Source organism: Gekko japonicus, unplaced genomic scaffold, assembly GCF_001447785.1.
Source record: "Gekko japonicus isolate JY-2015 unplaced genomic scaffold, Gekko_japonicus_V1.1 scaffold299, whole genome shotgun sequence".
In the NCBI taxonomy this organism is placed as follows: domain Eukaryota; kingdom Metazoa; phylum Chordata; class Lepidosauria; order Squamata; family Gekkonidae; genus Gekko; species Gekko japonicus.
This window is the reverse complement of record NW_015170896.1, coordinates 1143149-1163252: the sequence shown is the minus strand read 5'-3', so window position 1 is coordinate 1163252 and position 20104 is coordinate 1143149. Positions and strand designations below refer to the sequence as shown.

Here is a 20104-nt window from a genome sequence, read left to right as displayed (position 1 = left end):
GCCCAAGCCGTGGAGGGGGCAGACACAAGCAGGTGCCAAGCAAGCTGCTGCCCTCCATCTGGGGGTCAGGGCAGTTGCCCCCCTCCCAGCATGGGGGCTGGGGCAGCTGCCCATTGATTAAGACCATCCCTGCAATAATGTTGGGGGCTAGCTAGGGTGTGATATAATCAGTCTGCATGCAAGTCCTTGCGCAGTTCCGGAGAGCCTGCAAGACGGAGCTCTTCCGCCAGGCTTTTGAGTAGGAGCCGCCACTACCACTACCTTTACTATCATTACCAACTGGCCCTGTGAGGAGTGAACGACAGCACTGTGTGGAGCTGACACCACTGAACTGGGAGTACCATCTTCATAGGGCTGCCAAGTGGGGGCGGGTGGCAGGTAAACCCCCGCTTTGGAGGCCTGATTTCCGACGCCGCAGAATCGGGCCCCAGGGGGAACCCCACCCCTGCATGCGCGTCACCAGGAAGTGACGTGGGCACGCCGGGCACTCTGGGGGCGGGGCCACGGCCATACAAGGGAAAACTCTATGGTTTTCCCTTGTATGGCCGTGGCCCCACCCCCAGCGTGCCTGGTGTCCTCCCGTCACTTCTGGGTGCCGTGCGTGCGGTGCGCGCGTGCTTTGCGCGCACACACACACACAAGACGCCGGCCGGGAGCCCCCCGCTCCCAGTTAAGGTACACTTGGCAACCCTACATCTTCAAGATGCCATCTTTTTATTGAAGACTGATTTGAAACATCTAGAGCACTTTGTAATATTGTAAATGACTGTTTTTAAGTTGTTTTAAACCTGTTTTATGTATTGGCATGTGCCCTATTTGTGAGCCACCCTGAGCCCGCTTGCGGGGAGGGTAGGCTATAAATCAAAATAATAAATAAAGAGATTGCAGCCTTGTATTCTGTGTGCTGAACTGCTGTCCTTCCCTGTTCCAGACTCACAAAGAATAATCCAAGAAAGCAACGGTGGCATAATGCCTTTTCAATAGGATCAAGGAAGTAATAAGGGCAATGCAGTTTCACCAGAATTCTTCATCGGGTTGAATGTTGAACAGAAACGCGGGGAGGGAAACAGAAGGGGAAGGGGACAGAGGAGAAAAAGACATTTCAAGGCATTATGAAAGAGTCCAACATCTCCATATAGGATCTGTTTCAAAAAGGACGTTTTTTATTTTTATTTTTTAAATTTTTTCACAAAAGCTATACATTCTATATTCTGGATTATTCCATTTTGCCCTTAAACATTCCCCCCTCCCGCTTCCACTGTATTGAAAATTCAGCCAGATAAAAAATTCTGAGGAACTCAAAATCTTGCACTCATTACTGTTGCTGATAAAAAGGTGTTTATACTGCTGGGTATTTTTCTTTTTAACAGATCAATACAGCTTCCACATCTTAATCTAACAAAGAACAAAATCCCCATCCCTCCATAAATATGCAATGGAAGGCAGGGAGGCATCGGTTGTTTGACCAAAGTCTCCACCGAGCCAGTGTGGTATTCTAGGTAGAGTGCCAAGCTAAGACTGGGAAGTCTTGCATTCAAATCTGCACTCAGCCATGAATTTCACAGGGAGATCTTAGCGCAATGACACTTTCTCTTTCTTTCTGGCTAAATGACCCCACAAAACTGTTAAGAAGATAAAATGGAGAGGGGGAAAAAAAAAAGATGGGTGGAATAAAAGTCTAATAAATAAAACTGTGAATAGAAGTTATCAACTTTTTTTCTGGGAAGGCTGATATGCCTTTAAAAGCTGTTTGCCAAGCATAGCTCCTCCCCAACATTGCATCCCCGTGCCAGAAAAAGCTTCACTCATTGGATTTCAGCCTGTTAAACTGCAGCCTTGGTGTGTGAAAGAAACCGGCAATGTTACCCACTCATCATATGGTTGCCAGCCTCCAGGTGGGGCCTGGATATCTCCCAGAATTACAAATCATCTCCAGACTCAGAGGTCATTTCGGGGGGGATCGTAGTTCCCCCAGGTGAGGTACGGGGGCGGGGCACATGACGAAGTCCCACCCACCGCTTCCGGCCGCCCCACTCCCGGCCCTCATTCAGCCAGGAGGAGGCAGGAGAAGAGGGAGGGTAAGTTGGGCTCGGCAGTGGAGCTGCAAGGCTGGTGGCGGCGGCCGGGACCGTTGGGGGTGTGTGGCCTTATGACACACTTCCGGTGATGTCAGGGGGTGTGGCCTTATGACACACTTCCGGTGATGTCAGGGGGTGTGGCATATGCTAGTGAGTTATGCTAATGAGTTCCCCTAGCTCTTTTTCTACGAAGCGACCCCTGTCCAGACTACTAAGGTTGCGATCACACGTGCCGGAAAAAATGGGGGGAAGCGAGGCTATTTCCTCTGGAGGAATCTGACCTGCAGTTGCACGATCACACCTCCCTTTGAAGCGGTGGGCGCAGTCCGTCGGTGCGTGATCAGACGCAATTGCAGGTGAGTTGGGGGGGGTTGTGGGGGGGGTTTGTGTGCCATTTCCCCCCCCCCATGTGCTTAACCGAGGGATCGATGAATCGCACCTCCGCACCGAGGGCACCCTATGGAGTTTGCGATGATGCGCATACTGCAAAGGGGGGGGACAATGGCACAGAGTCAGGAGGGCCTGATCAGACCATCCCGACGCCATGAGAGCGCGCTGGAGTGATCAGACACGGGAAAGTCTTTCCATGGCCCGTCGCAACCCGTTAACTACCGGATTTCCCCCGGTGTCTTTTAACTCCGCTTCGGCGGCGGAGCAGAACGGGTTGCCGAAGGCTGTGGGGCGCTTCCCAGATGTTGTTGTCTGATTGCGCCCTTTAAATCCGCCCAGCATTAGCATCTATGTCGGGTCTAATTGTGCGTATGATCGCAGCCAAAGATCAGCTCCCCTGGAGAAAAACAGCTGCTTTGGACGGTGGATTCACTGGCCTTATACCCCCCCCCCTGAGGTTCCTGCCCTCCCCAAGCGCTACCCTCCAATCTCCAGGAATTTCCCAACTTGGAACTGGCAAGTGTGCCCATCCCAGACGGCCTTCAACTGTGACGCGAGGCCTAAATAAAAGGGTTGCCAGGGCCTCAGCCAATGTTCCCTCTAAGCTGTGGAGTCCCGTGAGCAAAAAATTCTACTTTGTGAGCTACTGGCAATAAAGTTGTGAGCAAGTAATTTGGCTGCTGCCTAAATTAGTTTGCTCTGGAGCCGTCCCTCCTGAGATAAGATAAAAATGTGTGAGCTGAAGGCTAAAAAACAGTGAGCTAGCTCACACTGCGTTCCGTGCGCCTTGGGTGTTTAGTCATGCCGGCCACATGACCACGGAAACGTCTTCGGACAGCGCTGGCTCTTCGGCTTTGAAACGGAGATGAGCGCCGCAACCCTAGAGTCGGATTTGACCAGCTTTCGAGCAAGGGAACCTTTACCTTTAGCTCACACTAACTCAGCTTAGAGGGAACAGTGGCCTCAACACCCCGAACCCAAGACCATCATAGGGTGGTGGGGCCTGGTGACGTCACACCAAACAGTAACTAACAACAACAATGGAATTTGTACAGGTCATGGAGAATGGCATCACATGGCATCTGTGCACCTGTGGAGTGACCACCATGTGGCTTTTACGAGATGAGCTAATAGCATACGCACGTGTGCTAGACATAAAATGTAGCTGAGCTGCCACAGTGCCAGACGGATGACTGCCTCCCATTTCAAACACATGAGTGCAATAGTTACCACAAGCAGGCAGGTAGGCAGGCAGAGAAGCGGCAGCCGCCACCGTGTGTGTGGGCTGCCTGGCGGCCCTGAAATTGCAGTCAAGACACTCCCTGCTAATGAGCCCCAAAACCTGAGTTGAGGAGCTAAACCCAGTCCAGGGTTACGTTAGATTAGGGCGGCAGGTTAGAATAGGGCCTCCAGGATTGCTGCTCTCAGGTGATGGATTTTTTTGTGCCTCCTGAAGCTGGGTTGGCCCCTTCTCCTGGCATGTGTGTATTTTTACTGCTATTGGCAGGCTTTTTTGTTTACACCAACGGTGTGCATTTAAAAATAAGGTTGCCAACCTCCCAGTGAGGCCTGGAGAGTTCCGGCCATTTATCTTCAGATGACAGAAATCTGTTCTCTTGGAGAAAATGGCTGCCTTGGAGGGTGGACTCTGTGGCACTATACCCTGCTGAGGTCCCTCCCCAGGCTCCACCCGCCCCCCCAAATCTCCAGGTCTTTCCCCACCCAGAAGCTGGAGACCCGACTTTTAAATGCTTATTTTGTGGACGAAAATAATCTCTTAAGTGAGAAACTTTCTGTGAGATCCAGTACGGTATTGCCCTTAGAGTTAGGATGCTGAAGTTGGTTCCTTATTCGCAGTTCCTTATTCCTGAAATCATCCGGAAACACCTTTACACTACTTCCAGGGAGACCAGGGTTCATATTACCGCTTCCTATGAAATTCACTAGGTGACCTTGGACTGAGTACTCTCTCCCTTTCTCTCTCCTAGCTGAACCTACCTCACAGGGCTGTTGTGAGTAGGGATGCCAACCTCCAGCTGGCACCTGGAGATCTGGTATTACAATTGCTCTCCAGAAGACCAAGATCAGCTCCCCTAGAGAAAATGGCTGCTTTGGAGGAAGGACTCTATGGTATTATACTCTGTGGAGGTCCCTCTCCTCCCCGCCCCCCGGCCCCAGGCTCTACCCTCCAAATTTCCAGGTATTCCCCAGCCCACACCTGGCAACCCAAATGGAGAGGACACCCATGGCATGAGCTCTTTGGAGCAAGGAGTGGAATAAGAACTTCCTGCAATCAGAAAAGGATAAAAATATCCTAAATGGTTTCTTTAAAGCACTTGAAATACAAAAAGATCTGGGGAAAGTTGCTTTCTGTTTCGCCATTTCGATCGTTTTATCTTGGCCTGGGTTGACTTATGGGATTTCCTTTTTTGATGCAATAAATAATAATAACGAAGGGGCTGTATGCATGTGCGTTATCACTTGACGATGGGGGAAATGAAAGAATTTCACGAATAAGTAATTTCCAGTTCCGCTATTCGGGACTCTACCCCCCTTGAGGATTCAAATGTGGAACTGGAAAATTACTAGCTCGGGTTCCCCCCGCCCCCAACAGTTCCCAGACGCGTCACGTGACGCGCCGTTTTCTGTTTCCAGGCGGTTTCCCCCCCCCCCCTTTCGAGCCCTCTCGATCTTTCACGTCCCTCGCCCAGGCTACGCCCTTCGCCCATTACGTCACCGCCCCGTGACGCACAGTCTCCGAACGCCGGCTATATAGCCAGAGTGACGCAGCAGGCGGCCATCAAAACATGCCATTCTAATCTCTACACTCCAAGAAGCGGCCGCCGTATCGATAGGGAGACATGGACCGCGCCGCCGCCACCAACCCTCGGAGCTTTGCCAAGGCCGCCTTCCGCTTGGTTCCCTGCGCCAGCCCCGGAGCTGTTTGCTGGAGCGAGCTGATCACTGGATAAGACCCCCGAGGTAAGGAGCGGCGGAAGGTGAAGAAGAGGGGCTCTAGCCCCGCTGCCCTGGCTGGGTCCCTTCTTTCCCGACCCGGGAGTTTCGGCTGCCTCCGAGCCGCTAGATCCCCTGGCCACTCCCCCTCCCCTTTCCAAGGTCCTATCCTGGCTTCCCATTTCCTTCTGGTCTCACCTCCTCCCTGCCCAGGAATCCTGCCTCCCAGATTGCCGGGTGGCTTGACCTCGTCCCACGCCCAGTTCCAGAAAACCCTGTAGTCTTGTTGCCCAAGAGGAACGCCCGGTGCCTGGGTTTCTTGTTTGTTCTCCCAGGGAGCCCGGGCCAGCGCCCCCACCCTCTGGCTTCCTTCTCCCCCTCCCTCTGGGCTGTACAACCGGAGACCTCTCCCGCAGGCACCCGCCCCGAACCTTGACACCCTTCTAATTACTAGTCAGTTTCGGTCCTTGTTCTTGCTTAATGCAGGACTCCCAACTGGTGCCGGCTGATCTTTGGCGCTCTCTGCTAGAACCTAGAAAAGATCCATCCCAATCCTAACCCCCGCCGGGGCATCTAAAACGCTCCTTTCCTGTAATCTGGTGAAACGCATCCAATCTGGAAGAGGTCCCATTACCTACCGACCCTGATTTTGACGTTGCCCCCCCCCCCCAAAAATTCTGCACATCTTTCCTTTGTATGTCTGAATTTTATCTCTGCCTCCCCAAACCCTGTATTCCCCTTGCAGTTCCCTGTCCCACACGCCAGTTACATCGGTCCTCTTCTTCTGCCTTTCGTGACCCCCAACAACAACAACAACTCATCCCCCCTTTTGCCATGTTTCCACACTTCTCTCAAATGCCAAATTCCTGGGAAAGACCAAACAGAAAGGACCCCCGGTGTCATCTCGGCTCCCCCCACCCCACCCCCAGCATCCTTAGGCAGTCCCTTTGTCAAAAGGATCGCAGTTCTGCCTTCTGGTAGATCCCTTGTTCACCAGGTGTCGTTCCCAAGTCTCTCCACTCCCCCCCCGCCCCCATCTTTCCCAAATATTAGTCTACCCACCATTAAGAGTTTTCTCAAATTTAGCTCTGTGTCTACGGCGGTTTGCCACACTTTGGGATGATACACTTCTACGGGGAGTCCGGTCTTGTTTTGGAGAGGGGAGGGTGATCCGTCCGGGTCTCCCGGCTGTTAAAATCCAGGTGTTCAACCAGCAGCTATCCGTAGTCCCGCTCCTCCTGTAAATTCTGTTCCCGCGCATCATTTCCCTTGTGGCGGTTCACCAGAGAAGTCTCCCCTCCCTTCTCTTTTTTTTTTTTTTTTAATTTATTTTTTCAATTTTTAACAATTCTAACACTTCAAACAGTGCTTGCTTCCTTCCCCCCTCCCCTTCCAGCTCTAACCTGTTGTGGTCAGGATCCTGGCTTTTCTGCCTCTCTCCCCGACAGCAGCGCACGGGAGCCAGCCGGTTGCTGTGTGTTGTGTGTGTGGATATGTGAATGATTCCCCCCCACACTTCTGCTTCCGGACTGGGGTGTTGCCAGCGTTCCAGGGGCACTTGCTGGAGCTTGTTTGGGGCGCGCCCAGGATTAAATCAACCTACACATCTCAGCCAGGGAAACAGTTCGGAGCTGAAGGAGAGAGGAGCTGTCGGGCAGAGCAGGGGAGAGAAGGAATTCTCCTGGAGTCTGGGATGTGGGCCCAAGGGATGCGGGCTTCTGACCTCTTCCCCTGACTTACTGGTCTCGCTCGAAAGATCTGACTGGCCTTTCCTAACCCATTTCACTTCCTTTGCAAAAGAAATAAGGAGGAATTTCAGACAGGCGATATATTCCGGTTCAGGAACGGTTCCCAAACAGTTTCTGGTCTGACATTTCAGACAGAACCGTTTTAGAACCGGTTTCCTACAGGAATATATTTGTACTTTCACACACAAACGCTTCTGTCCCGTTCAGGAAATGGGGCTGAACCACTTTACCTGTAAACCAATTCGAAGTAGTCTTCAGTTTCTTCTCCTGGATCCGAAACGCTTTTTCCTGCCATTTTTCGCCCGCGTGGGCGATCTCCGGCTTTTTTTTTTAACGCTCGCTTTAGAGCACTATGACACAACAGCAAAACAGCGTTATAGCAACACCATTGGAATGCCTGGAGTGTTGTGTTATAGTGCTCTAAAGCGAACGTTTTTTAAAAAAGCCGGAGATAACCCGCGCTGGCGAAAACCGGCAGGACAAAGCAGTGCAGTCTGAAATGGCAAACCGCTTCAGATCCAGCTGTTTACCGGTAGGGGAAAGCCATGTGTGAAATGGCAGCCCTACACCGGTTTACTCCACGACAGATCAAAAACAGCTTCAAAACGGCTTAAAAAGGGTAATGTGAAATTCCTCAAGGTGTCTTTAACCAGAGTCCAGTCTGCCCTGAACTCCTGAAGAACCCAGGACTCCTGACCTTTCCAGATAGCGTAACATACTGCACAGCTTAACTTGCCCCAGGGCTCCAACAGGTTCCCCAGAGAAATGGCATAACATCTCTCTAAAATAGGGCTGAAATCTATTGTCATTAGCAGGGCTCGGCCTTGGAGTGCAACAATTCTTAAGAGCACCTCCTGAGCATGTGCAGAATGCCATTTCCCTAATCAGTAACCAGGGCCCATACTTGCCCAGTTTGGATTAGGGAACAGTCTTTTGTGATGGACACCCCTCCCCCTGAACATATGAAACTGCTTTATATCAGATCCTGGGGTCTGGCTAAGTCGTTGGGGGTCTGCTCTGATTGATAGCGGTTCTCCAGACTCTTAGGCTGAGTTGTCTCCTCCTGGTGTCTTTCTCTCCCTTTAGACAGCAGGGATCGAACCTGGGACCTTCTCACTGCAAAATATGTGCCCCACCAACAAGTTTGCAACAAACGGCAGGGTTTTGCAAATCAGTCTTCCAGACTTCCCTCTACCACTTTCCCATCCTAGAGTCCCTACATTCTAATAAAGCTTATGGCTTATTCTCTTCTGTCTATTTTCAGGTCAAAAATGCCTCCTCAGTTGCCCAGCGAGTTGGCCTTAGAGCCAAAAAGCATAAATGGGCCCTCTGTTGGCTGTGATCAGTTTGGACTCAGGATGACCAAAAGGCTACCTCTGGAATCGAGCAGGTCCCCTCCTGCTGGCAACCTTGACACTACAGCCATGCTACTGAGACGTGTGGCTAACCTTCCCATGTGCTGGCTTAAGAAATGGTTCCACCTTTGGCAGAATTTCTCTGGAGCACTGATGAAGGCTATACTGATGGGCATTGCCAAAGGGGCATGCAGACTAGCTGCAGCCGCCCCTTTGGAGAAAATAAAGAGACCTTTTGGGGGAAAAGAAGATCTTGGGAGAGATAAAAGCAAACTGGACGATGGAGAGAAGCTCAACGGCAGAGTTAATCCACAAGGGTATCTTATCCTGAGTAGCCTTGAAAGCTGGTCCCAAGAGGCTGTAGAAAGTTTATTTGAAGATGGACATTTTGGAGAGTGCTCAGAACAGTTTTTCAGTGGTGCTAAAATGGATAAGATGGATTCGGAAGACACTCCTGCGCTGTGTCTGATACATCATTCCATCTCCTTTGACTTTGAAAATGATTCGGAAAGCTCATCGGACGAAGACATGGGCCTGGAGGATGCGGAGTGTCCTGGGGGTTTTCCCCAGGACTCATTGGAAGGTTTGGGATATTTTGAAGATTCCTGTAGCTCCCATGAAGAGTTTGGGGATTTTGAAAATGATCCTGAAGAGGATTCTAGGGAGAGTGTGGAGAGTCCCTGGCTTTCCCAGGAGCGCATGGAGAGTGTCCAACATAATGGGGATTTTGTGATGTTTGAGGAACAAAGTGTGGAAAGTACATCCGATGCTCCAGAAGATGGGGAATACCTGTCACAGTATGGGAAGGCTAAGGAGAACTTGGGGACACCTACCATCTCATGTGGCTTCAAGAGCCCCCTCGTGCTCTCTTTGTTCTACAGTCCATCAGAGGAAGAAGATGATGATGATGATTCAGAAGACTGGTCAAGTGAAGACGAGATGGAAGAGACCGGTCAGTCGTGTTTAGATGGTGCTGTCTCGGAAAATGGAGACCGTTCTTCTTCTGCAGCAGAAGATGTCTCTCGACGTCAGGATTTCCCTCAGAGCTTCTGTGGATCCGGCTTCCCCAACATGGACCCCTTCCATTCACTCTGTGTTTCCAAACCCATCCAGCCGTCCACCTTCGTCCCATCTGAGCCCAAGAAGCACAAGGAAGTCACGGTCTCCTTTCATTTAAGAAAGCCAGATTCTAAACCGGAGGAGTTTGGTCGTCCTCCCAAACCGTCTTCCCCAAAAGACCGAGGATCTGCCCCTGAGCATCCAACTCACCAAAGCTGCCAGCTGGAAACCGAAAGAAACCGTGACTTGGTCACCACAGAAACATCCTTCAGTTCCCAGAAGGGAAGCCAGATGGTTAAGAAGGTGAGTCACGTGGGAAAAGGTTTGTGGAGTAAAACCAGAGTTTCTTGTATTTGGCTTGTGGCTTTCTATTGTTCTGTAATTAGTAGATAACACCAATGTTCCTTTTAAGCTGTGGAGTCTTGTGAGCAGAAATTCTACTTTCTGAGCTATGGGCATTAAAGCTGTGAGCGAGCGATTTGGCTACTGGATAAATTAGTTTGCTCCGGAGCCATCCTTCCTGAGCTAAGGCCAAAATGTGTGAGCCGGAGGCTAAAAAACTGTGAGCTAGCTCACACGGACTCAGCTGAGAGGGAACACTGGTTAACACCCCTGGTTCTGCCCCTCACCGTCAATAATTGGATGAGAATCGCCTGCTTCATTTGCAAATGTTGGGGAAAGTGTGACACTAGTCATGATTTTTTCCACCACTCTGGCTATGGTGTTCTCACCCCTAACCCCCATTGTGGTAGTGTGGTGGACAGCAGGGCAACCGTGCTTTTAGTAGCTGCACAATAGACAGGAAAACGGTGGGTCTCCTAATATGGGGTAGGCCCAGAACTATGGTGTTGCAGTCAATGTTCCCTCTAAGTTGTGGAGTCCTGTGAGCAAAACTACTACTTTGTGAGCTGCTGGCATTAAAGTTGTGAGCAGGTGATTTGGCTACTGCATAAATTAGTTTGCTCTGGAGCCCTCCTTCCTGAGCGGAGACAAAAATGTGAGCTGGAGGCTAAAAAACTGTGAGCTAGCTCACACTAACTCAGCTTAGAGGGAACACTGGTTGCAGTGTGTGTCAAACCAGGATGGCTGTTTATTGGGGGGGGAGCATTGAGAGGCCTTCCCAGAATGCCAGTTCCCACACTAACGTTTAGCCTTGAAGCTGCCACAGAAAGGGACTCTGTTATTAATTCCCTGAAATTACTACACGGGAACTGACATTGCAATTAGGGATGTATGCATGTGCCGGATTTCATTTCCATACGATGCCCTTGTGGGCCTTTTTGTTTCACCTGCTTTCATCACTGGCCCTCTGGAATTGTTTGTTTCTTTGCATATGGCACGGAAGAGCAAACCGAGGGGCCTGAAAAGAGAAACTGGTGGGTTTCATTTGTCTGAGAGACGGAAGTTGGGGAAGTCAAAATAGTGGGGCTGCTCAGATTGGTAGCATCCCTGATTGTAATGCACCCCCACAGAATTATTCACAGGGTGGGTGTGTTTCTAAGGGAGAAGCAGTGGAAGGTGAATTTGTGGGATGTAGAGAAACGGCTGCCCTTGACGACCAAAGCCCTCCCCTTCCTCCTCGTGCTAAGGGTTTCCCCCTACCTGCCAGCCCTCCCTTTCTAGTCTCAGACCCTCTTCCCCCACCCTCCCCAGTCTCACCATTCCAGAAAGAGCCAGGAATATCGAGTCCCGCTCTGTGTACTGCTAGACTTCCAGCAAGGAAGTGGATGACGTAAGGCTGTGAGATTCCTGAGCCTAGTAGGACCCCTCCTTCGCCCGTCCCCTGCTTCCTTTGTGAGAGACTGTCATCCAAACTACTTGTACATCCACTGTGCAAAAGCCGATAATCTCAGAGTGCAGCAGTTTTGGGGTGAATTTTATTTTTATTTTTTTGCTTAATAGCACTTAGTACATTTTCAGTGACAAGCTCCAAGAGCTACAGAAGTATCCCAGCCTTCCCCAGAGCCCAACTGTTGGCTCACCCTATGGACACTTAGGATTTTAATTGAATTGGGTCTTGACTCTGGAATGTGGGGGAACAAAGACTGTGCCTCGGAGCATGGAAGGAATGCCTTTTCCACATGCCTGAGTTGGCGCAGCCAGTCCACACATGGCACACAGAGCAACTGTTGTTGTTGTTGTTGCTATCGAGTCACAGCTGACTTATGGCACTCCTGTTCGGTTTCCAAGACAAGAGATGTTCAGCGGTGGTTTGCCATTGCCCGGCTCTGCGTCCAAACTCTGGTATTCCTTGGTGGTCTCCCATCCAAATACTAGCCAGCCCTGCTTAGTTTCTGAGATGTGATGAGATCAGACTGGCCTGGCCTATCCAGGTCAGGGCCACAGAACAACTAGGGGGAAATAAAGGATTTCTAGCCATAAAAGGAGGTTTCAGTGGCATTAAACCCCACCACTGCAGGGGGAGGCACAAAATGCTTTTGATAAAGGTTGGTTAATCAGTATAAGACAGGGATTGTGCACTCCCTGGTTAGACTGAACGGTGGCCTTTGGTTTTTGTCTTGGGTGCAAAACAAGAATGCTGTGGCACCTTGAAGTGAATCTGAGCTCACTTCATCAGATGCATGGGAGAGTCAGTGTAATTCCATCAGACTGATTTGTATTCACAACAGAATGCAGTGGGAGAATGTTACAAGGAGAGGCCAGTTCAAAACAAGATCCAGTGCAAAAAGTAATGTGTTCACTCAGCATGGGCGTGGGGCACTCCTAGCTTTCGTTAGATAAGCAAAATGTGGAACCGAGTGCAGGATGGAATGAGATAAGAAGATACAGTGGGGAGTGCCTCACACCCATGCTGAGTGAACATCACTTTTTGGAGTGGATCTTGGTTTGAACTGGGACCTCTCTGTAATATCCCCCTACCTTTCAGGTGTGTGTATCACTGATGAGGCACTGATGAGTTTACACTCCAGTGCCTCTGATAAAGTAAGCTATGCCCCAGTTTCAACACCTCACTGTGAGGGGGATGGCATAGTATAATAATGGTCTGCCATCAAGTCACAACTGACTTATGGTGACCCTGAGACCATGGGGGTTTCCAAGGCAAGAGATGAGCAGAGGTGGGGAGTGCCATTGCCTGCCCCTGTCGAGCAGCTCCAGTTCTTCCTTGGTGGTCTCCCAAGCTCTGATGAGATTGGGCTATCAGGCTGTTTGGCATAACATGGTAGCTTTAAAGAACTGAGTTCTGGGTCAGGAAGTCCCTGACTTAAATTTCACATCTGCCAAATCAGGTGGCCTTAAGCACGCACATGTGCAGGAGACGTGGAGATAATAGTGGTCTGTCTTCCAAGTTAGTTGTAAGGCTTAGAACATTGTGTTTATTGAGGACTTCAGACACTTGAAAGAGCTATAAAGTATTAAGGTCACTAAATATAAAGCATAGGTCAGGGTGGTCTAAAAGGGGGCGATGGGCATTAGCTTCGATGGCTTTCAATGCGCAGTAGACGAGTGAAAGAGCTGCGGTGGCTCAAGTGGTTAAGACGCTGAACTGCAGGCTGTGGAAGGTCGGTAGTTCAGCAGTTCGAGACCCAAGTGTGCCGCATGACGGAGTGAGCGCCCGTCTCTAGTTCCAGCTCCTGCCAACCTAGCAGTTCGAAAGCAAGAAATTGCACGTAGATAAATAGGTACCACTTCAGTGGGAAGGTGACAGCGTTCCGTGTGCCTTGGGTGTTTAGTCATGCCGGCCACATGACCACGGAAACGTCTTCGGACAGCGCTGGCTCTTCGGCTTTGAAGCGGAGATGAGCACCGCAACCCTAGAGTCGAACTCGACTGGCTTTCGAGCAAGGGGACCTTTACCTTCAGACGAGTGAATGGGGGATGGGTTTATCAGCGGTCCTTAGCCGCGGAAGCGAAATGGAACCTCTGTGTGCAGATGCAGCACCTCTCTGAATACCAGTCACTGGGACAACAGTGACAGGGGGAGGGCTGTTGCCTCCATGCCCTGATTGGAGTGGGATGCTGGATCGGTGCCTTTAGCCTGATCCAGCCAGCCTGTTTTTTGGTGCATTCTTAAGAACTGGTGTCCTGTCCTTGTTTCTCCTCCTCCACAGCATTGTTTGGCTGGAATGATGACAAGGATGAAAGAGTTTATCTGTAGGAGGCAGATCAAAGGAGCTTGATTTGTTTTGCTAAGGAGGGACTTGGGCGCTCTGGGGAGGGGCAGGGCAGCGTGGGAGAGAAGTCCTGTCTGAATGCAAGGGGCCCATGTTTTGAGGGAGGGCTTTGGGTACTGCTCCAGTAACAGGCTGCAGTTTGGCCGTGGTTTCCACTTTAAGCTGGGAATTCGGAAGAGGGTTTCTGAAAGTATGGCTGAAGACCAACAAAAAGGTGGTGAAGGACGTCTGAGCGGTGATTTTAAGAGGGATTGCTGCTGCTGGTAATGAACATGCACCCCTCTTTTGTCTTGGGTACACCACTCAGTGTTTTGATTCAGAAATATGTGGGATACACCACCCCTGGAAATCTAGTGCCTCTCTCAGAGCATGTTTAGCCCACTCAAACGATTGTGCATTGGAAATGTGCATTTTTAGTGTATTGGCCACAGAACAGGAGTGGGGGAAGAGAACCTGCCACACAGGATTTCTTGTTCTGTTCACACATATATATCCATGCTCACAACTGTCCCCCTCTAAGAAATACCTCTAACAATCTTCTTGTCCCCTCTCCCCATCCTTAGGTTCGATTCTCTCCTGAGGTCACTGTCCGTACGCTGGTGGTCTGGGATTTCGCTTCCCGAGCAGCTCGCCGGGGCCCCTGGGAGGAAATGGCCCGCGATCGCTGTCGTTTTCAGCGCAGAATTGCAGAGGTGGGAGCCGTCTTGGAGCCCTGTCTGGGGACGGAACATCGTGCCAGGGCTTGGCGGAAGATCCATAGGGCCCTGGACCTTGTTCAGCAGGAAGACGCTGACGATACCCTCAACGGTTCAGCCGGGCGGGAGAAGCCGTCTGTCTAAACGAAGCTGTGAGCAAAATGGCTGTTCTTAGCCTTTAGCCTACAGTGTAGCAAGATTACCGATCAGTCTGGCCTACTAGTCCATATCCTCTCAGGGGGAGCTAGACTGGGGGGAGGGGGCCAGGACCAAGATCTTTTGGGTCTCCCTTTTCTGAATAAATGCACTGATCCTAAATTATTGCTACCTCATTCCCCTGCAGTTTGTATCCTCCTCATAAAACAGAACCACAGTTGTCGTGACTTCAGTGTGTGTACAAGCGAGGTCTCTGATGTAATGTTTCTGGGCTGTTGCAACAGTGAGCAAGGCCTGTGCAATGTGTTTGCAACAGTGAGGTGGCGTAGTGGCGTTACCCTTTTATGGGATGCTTAGAGAACCTGTGGCAGGATGGAGCTTTGGTCCCAGCTCCCACTCGTCTTGAATATTGTTGCAGGATAATGCTGGATGGAAATGTAACTGGGCAGGCTAAAATGCCTCATTCGCATAGTGTTCCATGTGGCTGGCTTCGCACTGAAATAGGATTTTAGCTGCTGCAGTTACAGCATTAGAATTCTGTGTGTGCAGGCCCTCCCACTGGGGTTTAAACACCTGGAACCCCACACGGGGCTGGCTTAAATCCATCTCTTTAAACTGGGACTCGGCCTTCGGGATAGTTGTAGAGGGTGCTTATTTTCAGGGTGTTTTTTTAATCTAAATTATTGCTGTAATGCTCTCTCGCCATCGGGACATTTTATTAATCTTTCTGTATCGTATGTAATAACTACCTGACAGTTTATTTTTTTAAAATATTACTGCATAAATAAATTGGTGTTATTTCAACTGTCTGTATAATTTAAAAAAAAAAATCAAAGCTCTTGCTTCTGCGCCCAATCCTTGGTGTTTGTGATTTACTGAGAATGAGGAATTGGCCATTCTTTATGCACATTTAGAGCTAAAATTCAACAATGGTGGGAAATCTATGCTGAGCTGTCCTGCATATGCACAGAACCCTCCTGCATTTAAAACAAAAATGAGAATCAGACTGCGCTTTGTCTTAGAGTATAAGAACTCTGCTGAATCAAATCAAAGGTCCATTTAATCCAGCATCCTGTTTCCCAGAGTGGGCAGTCATATATCTGTTTAGAACTACTCTACATCCTGTGGTAGTGAGTTCCAAACATTAACTGTAGTACAGGAAGAAATAGTTCTGCCTTCTCTGAATGTATTGCCCATCAACAAGTTCTCTACCCATGTGCTCCATGCTGCCATCCTACAAGGAAAAAAGTACTTTAGAGCTGGAAAAAAGTAGAGCTTTCCCCCCAGAACAAATAGCAGGGGGAGTGTTAACCTCAACTGCCATTGCTAGGTTTACCAACCTCCAGGTGGGCCCTGGAATTCTCCTGGAATTAGAACTGATCTCCAGTTCCCACAGAGAAAATGGCAGCTTTGGCGGGTAAACTCTATGGTATAATCACAGACAAACTGAAGTCCCTCCGCAGGCACTGCCCCTCAAATCTCCAAAACCTTCCCAAACCAGATTTGGCTAACTTAACCATAATCCTGATCCAAATTCTCCCCCTCAGCACCTTCTTTAGCTTCCAGTTGTGCCCTTAAGGGTTTGGGAAAACAATCACAGCAAGAGTAGGTGTGTTCAGTCATAGCTCACAACAGGAATCAAAACTGTATCCCAAGGGATAGATTTGTACTTGGGGGGGGGGGGAGTGAATATTGGAAAGAAACAACTGTTTCTATTTCTGTTCTTCTTCACAGACACTATTTCAACACGCTTCACAATTAAGTAATGTAAGCCAGTAATATCCAGATTCCAGACAGAGTGCAAACTTTTAAAACATAAGAAAATAATCCAGGAATTTGCAGACCCATGCTCCAAGGAACTTACTGTCTCTCCCATTTTCCCATGAGTATCATTCAGGCCTGGTAAGGACTCAGTTCTCTGCTGCCACCTATCTTTGTGGGGGTGGGGGGGTGCTGAGGCTGAAAGACACCAACTTGCCTGGCGCCATCTAATATATTCCTGGCTTGTCTTGAGCCTGAAACATCCTGGCTCAGTAACTTTGCTATGCCAGCTCTGAAGTACTTGTGAGCATTTTTTGCTGAATTGCAGCTAAAATAAGGAAGGAGAATAAAACCTGCTTAAAAGCCGAGCCGCACTGTGGTAAAGTAGTTAAGAGAGTCAGACCCAGGTTCAAATTAAACACTGCCGGTATGACCTTGAACCAATTACTACCGTGCCCTTGACTTTGTATCGCAGCTTTGTATTGAGGAGAAAATAGCATGAGGGGGAAGTGCGGGGATCTTGTTACGCCTAAGTGTCATGCAAGGAAAGCAAAATGAAAATCACCATAAATACATTCAACACACCCAACAGTGATCACTGGTCTAACAAAGGCGAAGTGACAGGAAATCTCCGGGTTTGGGCAGCTTCTCTCTCTCTCCTCTTCCTTCTGATTTTATCTCACGGAAGACAAGTCCTGCCGCGTGGGCACAGCTTCGGTTTTATCCGAAAGGCAAGAAGGAGAGTACCAGAGGCAAATCTGAGTAACGTCAAGAGTCACATCAGCAAAACACAAATAACCTCGTGATAATGAATGAAAAAAGGCAACGTGCCGTTTGTACTGCCTGTTTCTCATGTGTCAGGAATGTGGTCTCACATACGTAAAACAACTGACTCACAAGTTCTTAAAAGTAATGACTGGCACAATGAAGTCAACACCCATTTATGGATAGCCTTGAGCATCTGTCCGAACAGCTGGAGTTGGGGAAAAATAAAACGTGACAGGAGCTCCTCTTAAAGCTCTAATTAAGTCAACAATGAACATAGTGTGGTGCTTTGTGGGAATGCGCTGCTAGGCCCAGAACACAGTCTTGGAAAATGGGAGTGTAGCTGTGGAGAGCAAAAACATAAGCTGTCACTGTGGAGACAGAAACTGTAACTAGTTCCCAAACCACCTACCCACAGGGAAACTTTTGACATTGAGGTATCTTGTCAAGGAATCGTGTGTACCTCAAAAGCTTCACAGCCTGTTCTCAGGCATTCATTTACACTGGATGTTGGCCAGACATGATAGGCCTTAGGCCTGCCGTGTGGAAATCAAGATCAAAACACAACACTAAAAGCATGGATGTTACTGAGAACACCTGTATGTTTAAATTCCCCTTCCACTCTGTCCAAGACAACGTAGCTGTGTTCTGGCATTATACTACCTCAACCCCTCCAACAGCAGCCAATGATATGTGGTAGTGTTGTACACACTGCTTATGAAACACTTTGTACTCTGCCACTGACTAACAGTCCGTTTAACTTAGTAGGTGCACTTAACACTTCCATGGTGCATATGTTAAGTGCCTTTGATGATTCTAATCACAGTGACTGAAATCAATCATGAACATCTATTCAGATATTCACTTTGGTTCATTGCTTAAAGGCATTCTGGGTAAAATACCAGATGCTGACAGGCAGTAACTGATGACCTTGCTTGTTCTTGCAAATTGTAACTGTGCATGCTCCTGATGTCAGTTTGCTTGGGTTAGATGAAGAACACTGCATGATACCTGCTACATTAAGATACTTTTTGTTAACTTCACAGTCTGATAAGAAGGCCTATTGTTTAGCTAAAGGAGGTATATTTTTGGCTGGGAAAATCCAACCCCCAGGTTGGAGCCCAATCAGAATGGCATGACGGATATGTGACAAACTTTGATGGAACCAATAATTGTGATTTATTTCTAACTGTCATAGGGGGTATAAAACCCTATGTCTCCCATTGTAACCTTAGGGAGAGCTGTGGGGTCCAAAACCTTATTGGATCTGCACCTCCCTCCTTTGTTGATCAATACAGTACAAGATCTGATTCTCCTCTACAAGACTGCCGAGTGCTTTCTCAAATTGGGCTGGAGGAGCACACCCTTGACGGAGTTTCTGTCTTACAGTAGGAGCAAGCATACTTGCTGTGCCTTGACCAGGGTAAATTTGTTGGGGATTGTAACTTTGCATGTGGAGGAGGAGGAGGAGGAGATTGGATTTATACCCCGCCCTTCACTACCCAAAGGAGTCAGAGCAGCTTACAAACTCCTTTCCCTTCCCCTCCCCACAACAGACACCCTGGGAGGTAGGTGGGGCTGAGAGAGCCCTTTCAAGAACTGTTTTTTTCAAGAACAGCTCTTATCAGAACTATGGCTTGCCCAAGGTCATCCAGCCAGGTGCAAGTGGAGGAGCGGGGAATCAAACCCTGTTCTCCTAGATTAGAGTCCGCATACTTAACCACTACACCAAACTGGCTCTGTAAGAGGATCTGGGAGGGAAAGGGTTACGAGAAGCCTCTCACTCAGGTACACTGGGTGGTTGATCCCACCTCTCATCAGTCAGATGTTGAGCCTCTTTGGCCACTGATTGTCCTGTTTCATCTTATTGGACCTCTCTTCTTCGCTCTCTTACATGAGCAAGTTAGCCTTTTTGAAGTTAATCTATTCACAATAAGTTAGATGTACCTGTATGAATATGTCATGCAAGATGTGCTTCTAGTTTTGTAAGTAAAATTTCTTTCTCTTGTTACCACTGGAGTCATATCATCTTTGTAATTTGTTTTAATAGTATTTTCCCTTAACTGGGAAACGTGGACGCTCAGGGATACTGCATGACGCTTCTGTGCTTCCAAGGCAATTGATTTTTTTTTTCACATTTAACCCAATAAAATTGCCCTGGATAGGTATTACGGAGCTGGTAAAAGCACAGTGGCTGCTTTCAGCATTTGATGTGACATGCAACTGCCGCCTAGCTAGGAAGCTATTATACCAATTGCCAACAAGATCTCCTTCACCGATCCCCATCCTAAAATATTACTGACATGAGGCATGCTGTGAAATTTAAAAGTTTGCACGTAAAACTGGTTCCAGTGTTGCCCCCCCACCACCACCATGAAACTTCACCTAAACCGAAGTTGATCACAGCATATCTGTCTATCTGAAACTCTGGTTACCTGAAACTTTTAGATGCCTGCCAGAGCACCTGGCTTTGTGGGGATTATACTACAAAATGTGACCGGTTTCCTGCTTGGAAACACTCCAAAGGTTTGTACTTTAATTATGCAGTAGTGAAGAAAAGGTATTTTCCATTACGCATTGAGAAAAATGCTTTCCCGAGAGTGGGTTTGCATTTTGCCATTAGACAGAGGGTGGGGGGGTGGGGGAGAGTCTGGTCTTTTTGATCCGAACATTCCAATTTCTTCAGCCTGAACCGTACCCTCCTGCAACACTCAGTTTGATCAGAAAATGAATAGTGTATTTCAGATATCCAAAAAGCCGGTACCTACTTTTATTAGCATTCATACATAGTAGGCCACGCATTTTGGCTTGCCTCAGTAGCCAGAGGTCATTTCGGGGGGGAACGCGGGGGATCGCAGTTCCCCCGGGTGAGGTACGGGGGGCGGGGCACATGACGAAGCCCCGCCCCCTGCTTCCGGCCGCCCCGCTTCCGGCCCTCATTCAGCCAGGAGGAGGCAGGAGAAGAGGGAGGGTAAGTTGCTTCCTCCCTGCCTTTCCCCACCCCTGCCT

At 49.0% G+C, this 20104-nt stretch overlaps 1 protein-coding gene across 1 annotated transcript; it reads left to right on the top strand.

Moving 5' to 3' along the window:
* Window positions 1-5258: 5258 nt before the first annotated feature.
* PPP1R15A (protein phosphatase 1 regulatory subunit 15A) lies at window positions 5259-15415 on the top strand. Its single transcript, XM_015418561.1, has 3 exons — window positions 5259-5450; window positions 8436-9888; window positions 14282-15415. The coding sequence occupies exons 2-3, from the start codon at window positions 8443-8445 to the stop codon at window positions 14555-14557; spliced, it is 1722 nt and encodes a 573-aa protein (XP_015274047.1). The 5' UTR covers window positions 5259-5450; window positions 8436-8442; the 3' UTR covers window positions 14558-15415.
* Window positions 15416-20104: the final 4689 nt, after the last annotated feature.

Excerpts from the sequence above, each read along its gene's own strand:
- PPP1R15A (XM_015418561.1), top strand. The coding sequence starts at position 8,443 with ATGCCTCCTCAGTTGCCCAGCGAGTTGGCCTTAGAGCCAAAAAGCATA. Across the intron at positions 9,889-14,281 it reads GAAGCCAGATGGTTAAGAAG|GTTCGATTCTCTCCTGAGGT; the intron begins GTGAGTCACGTG and ends CCCCATCCTTAG.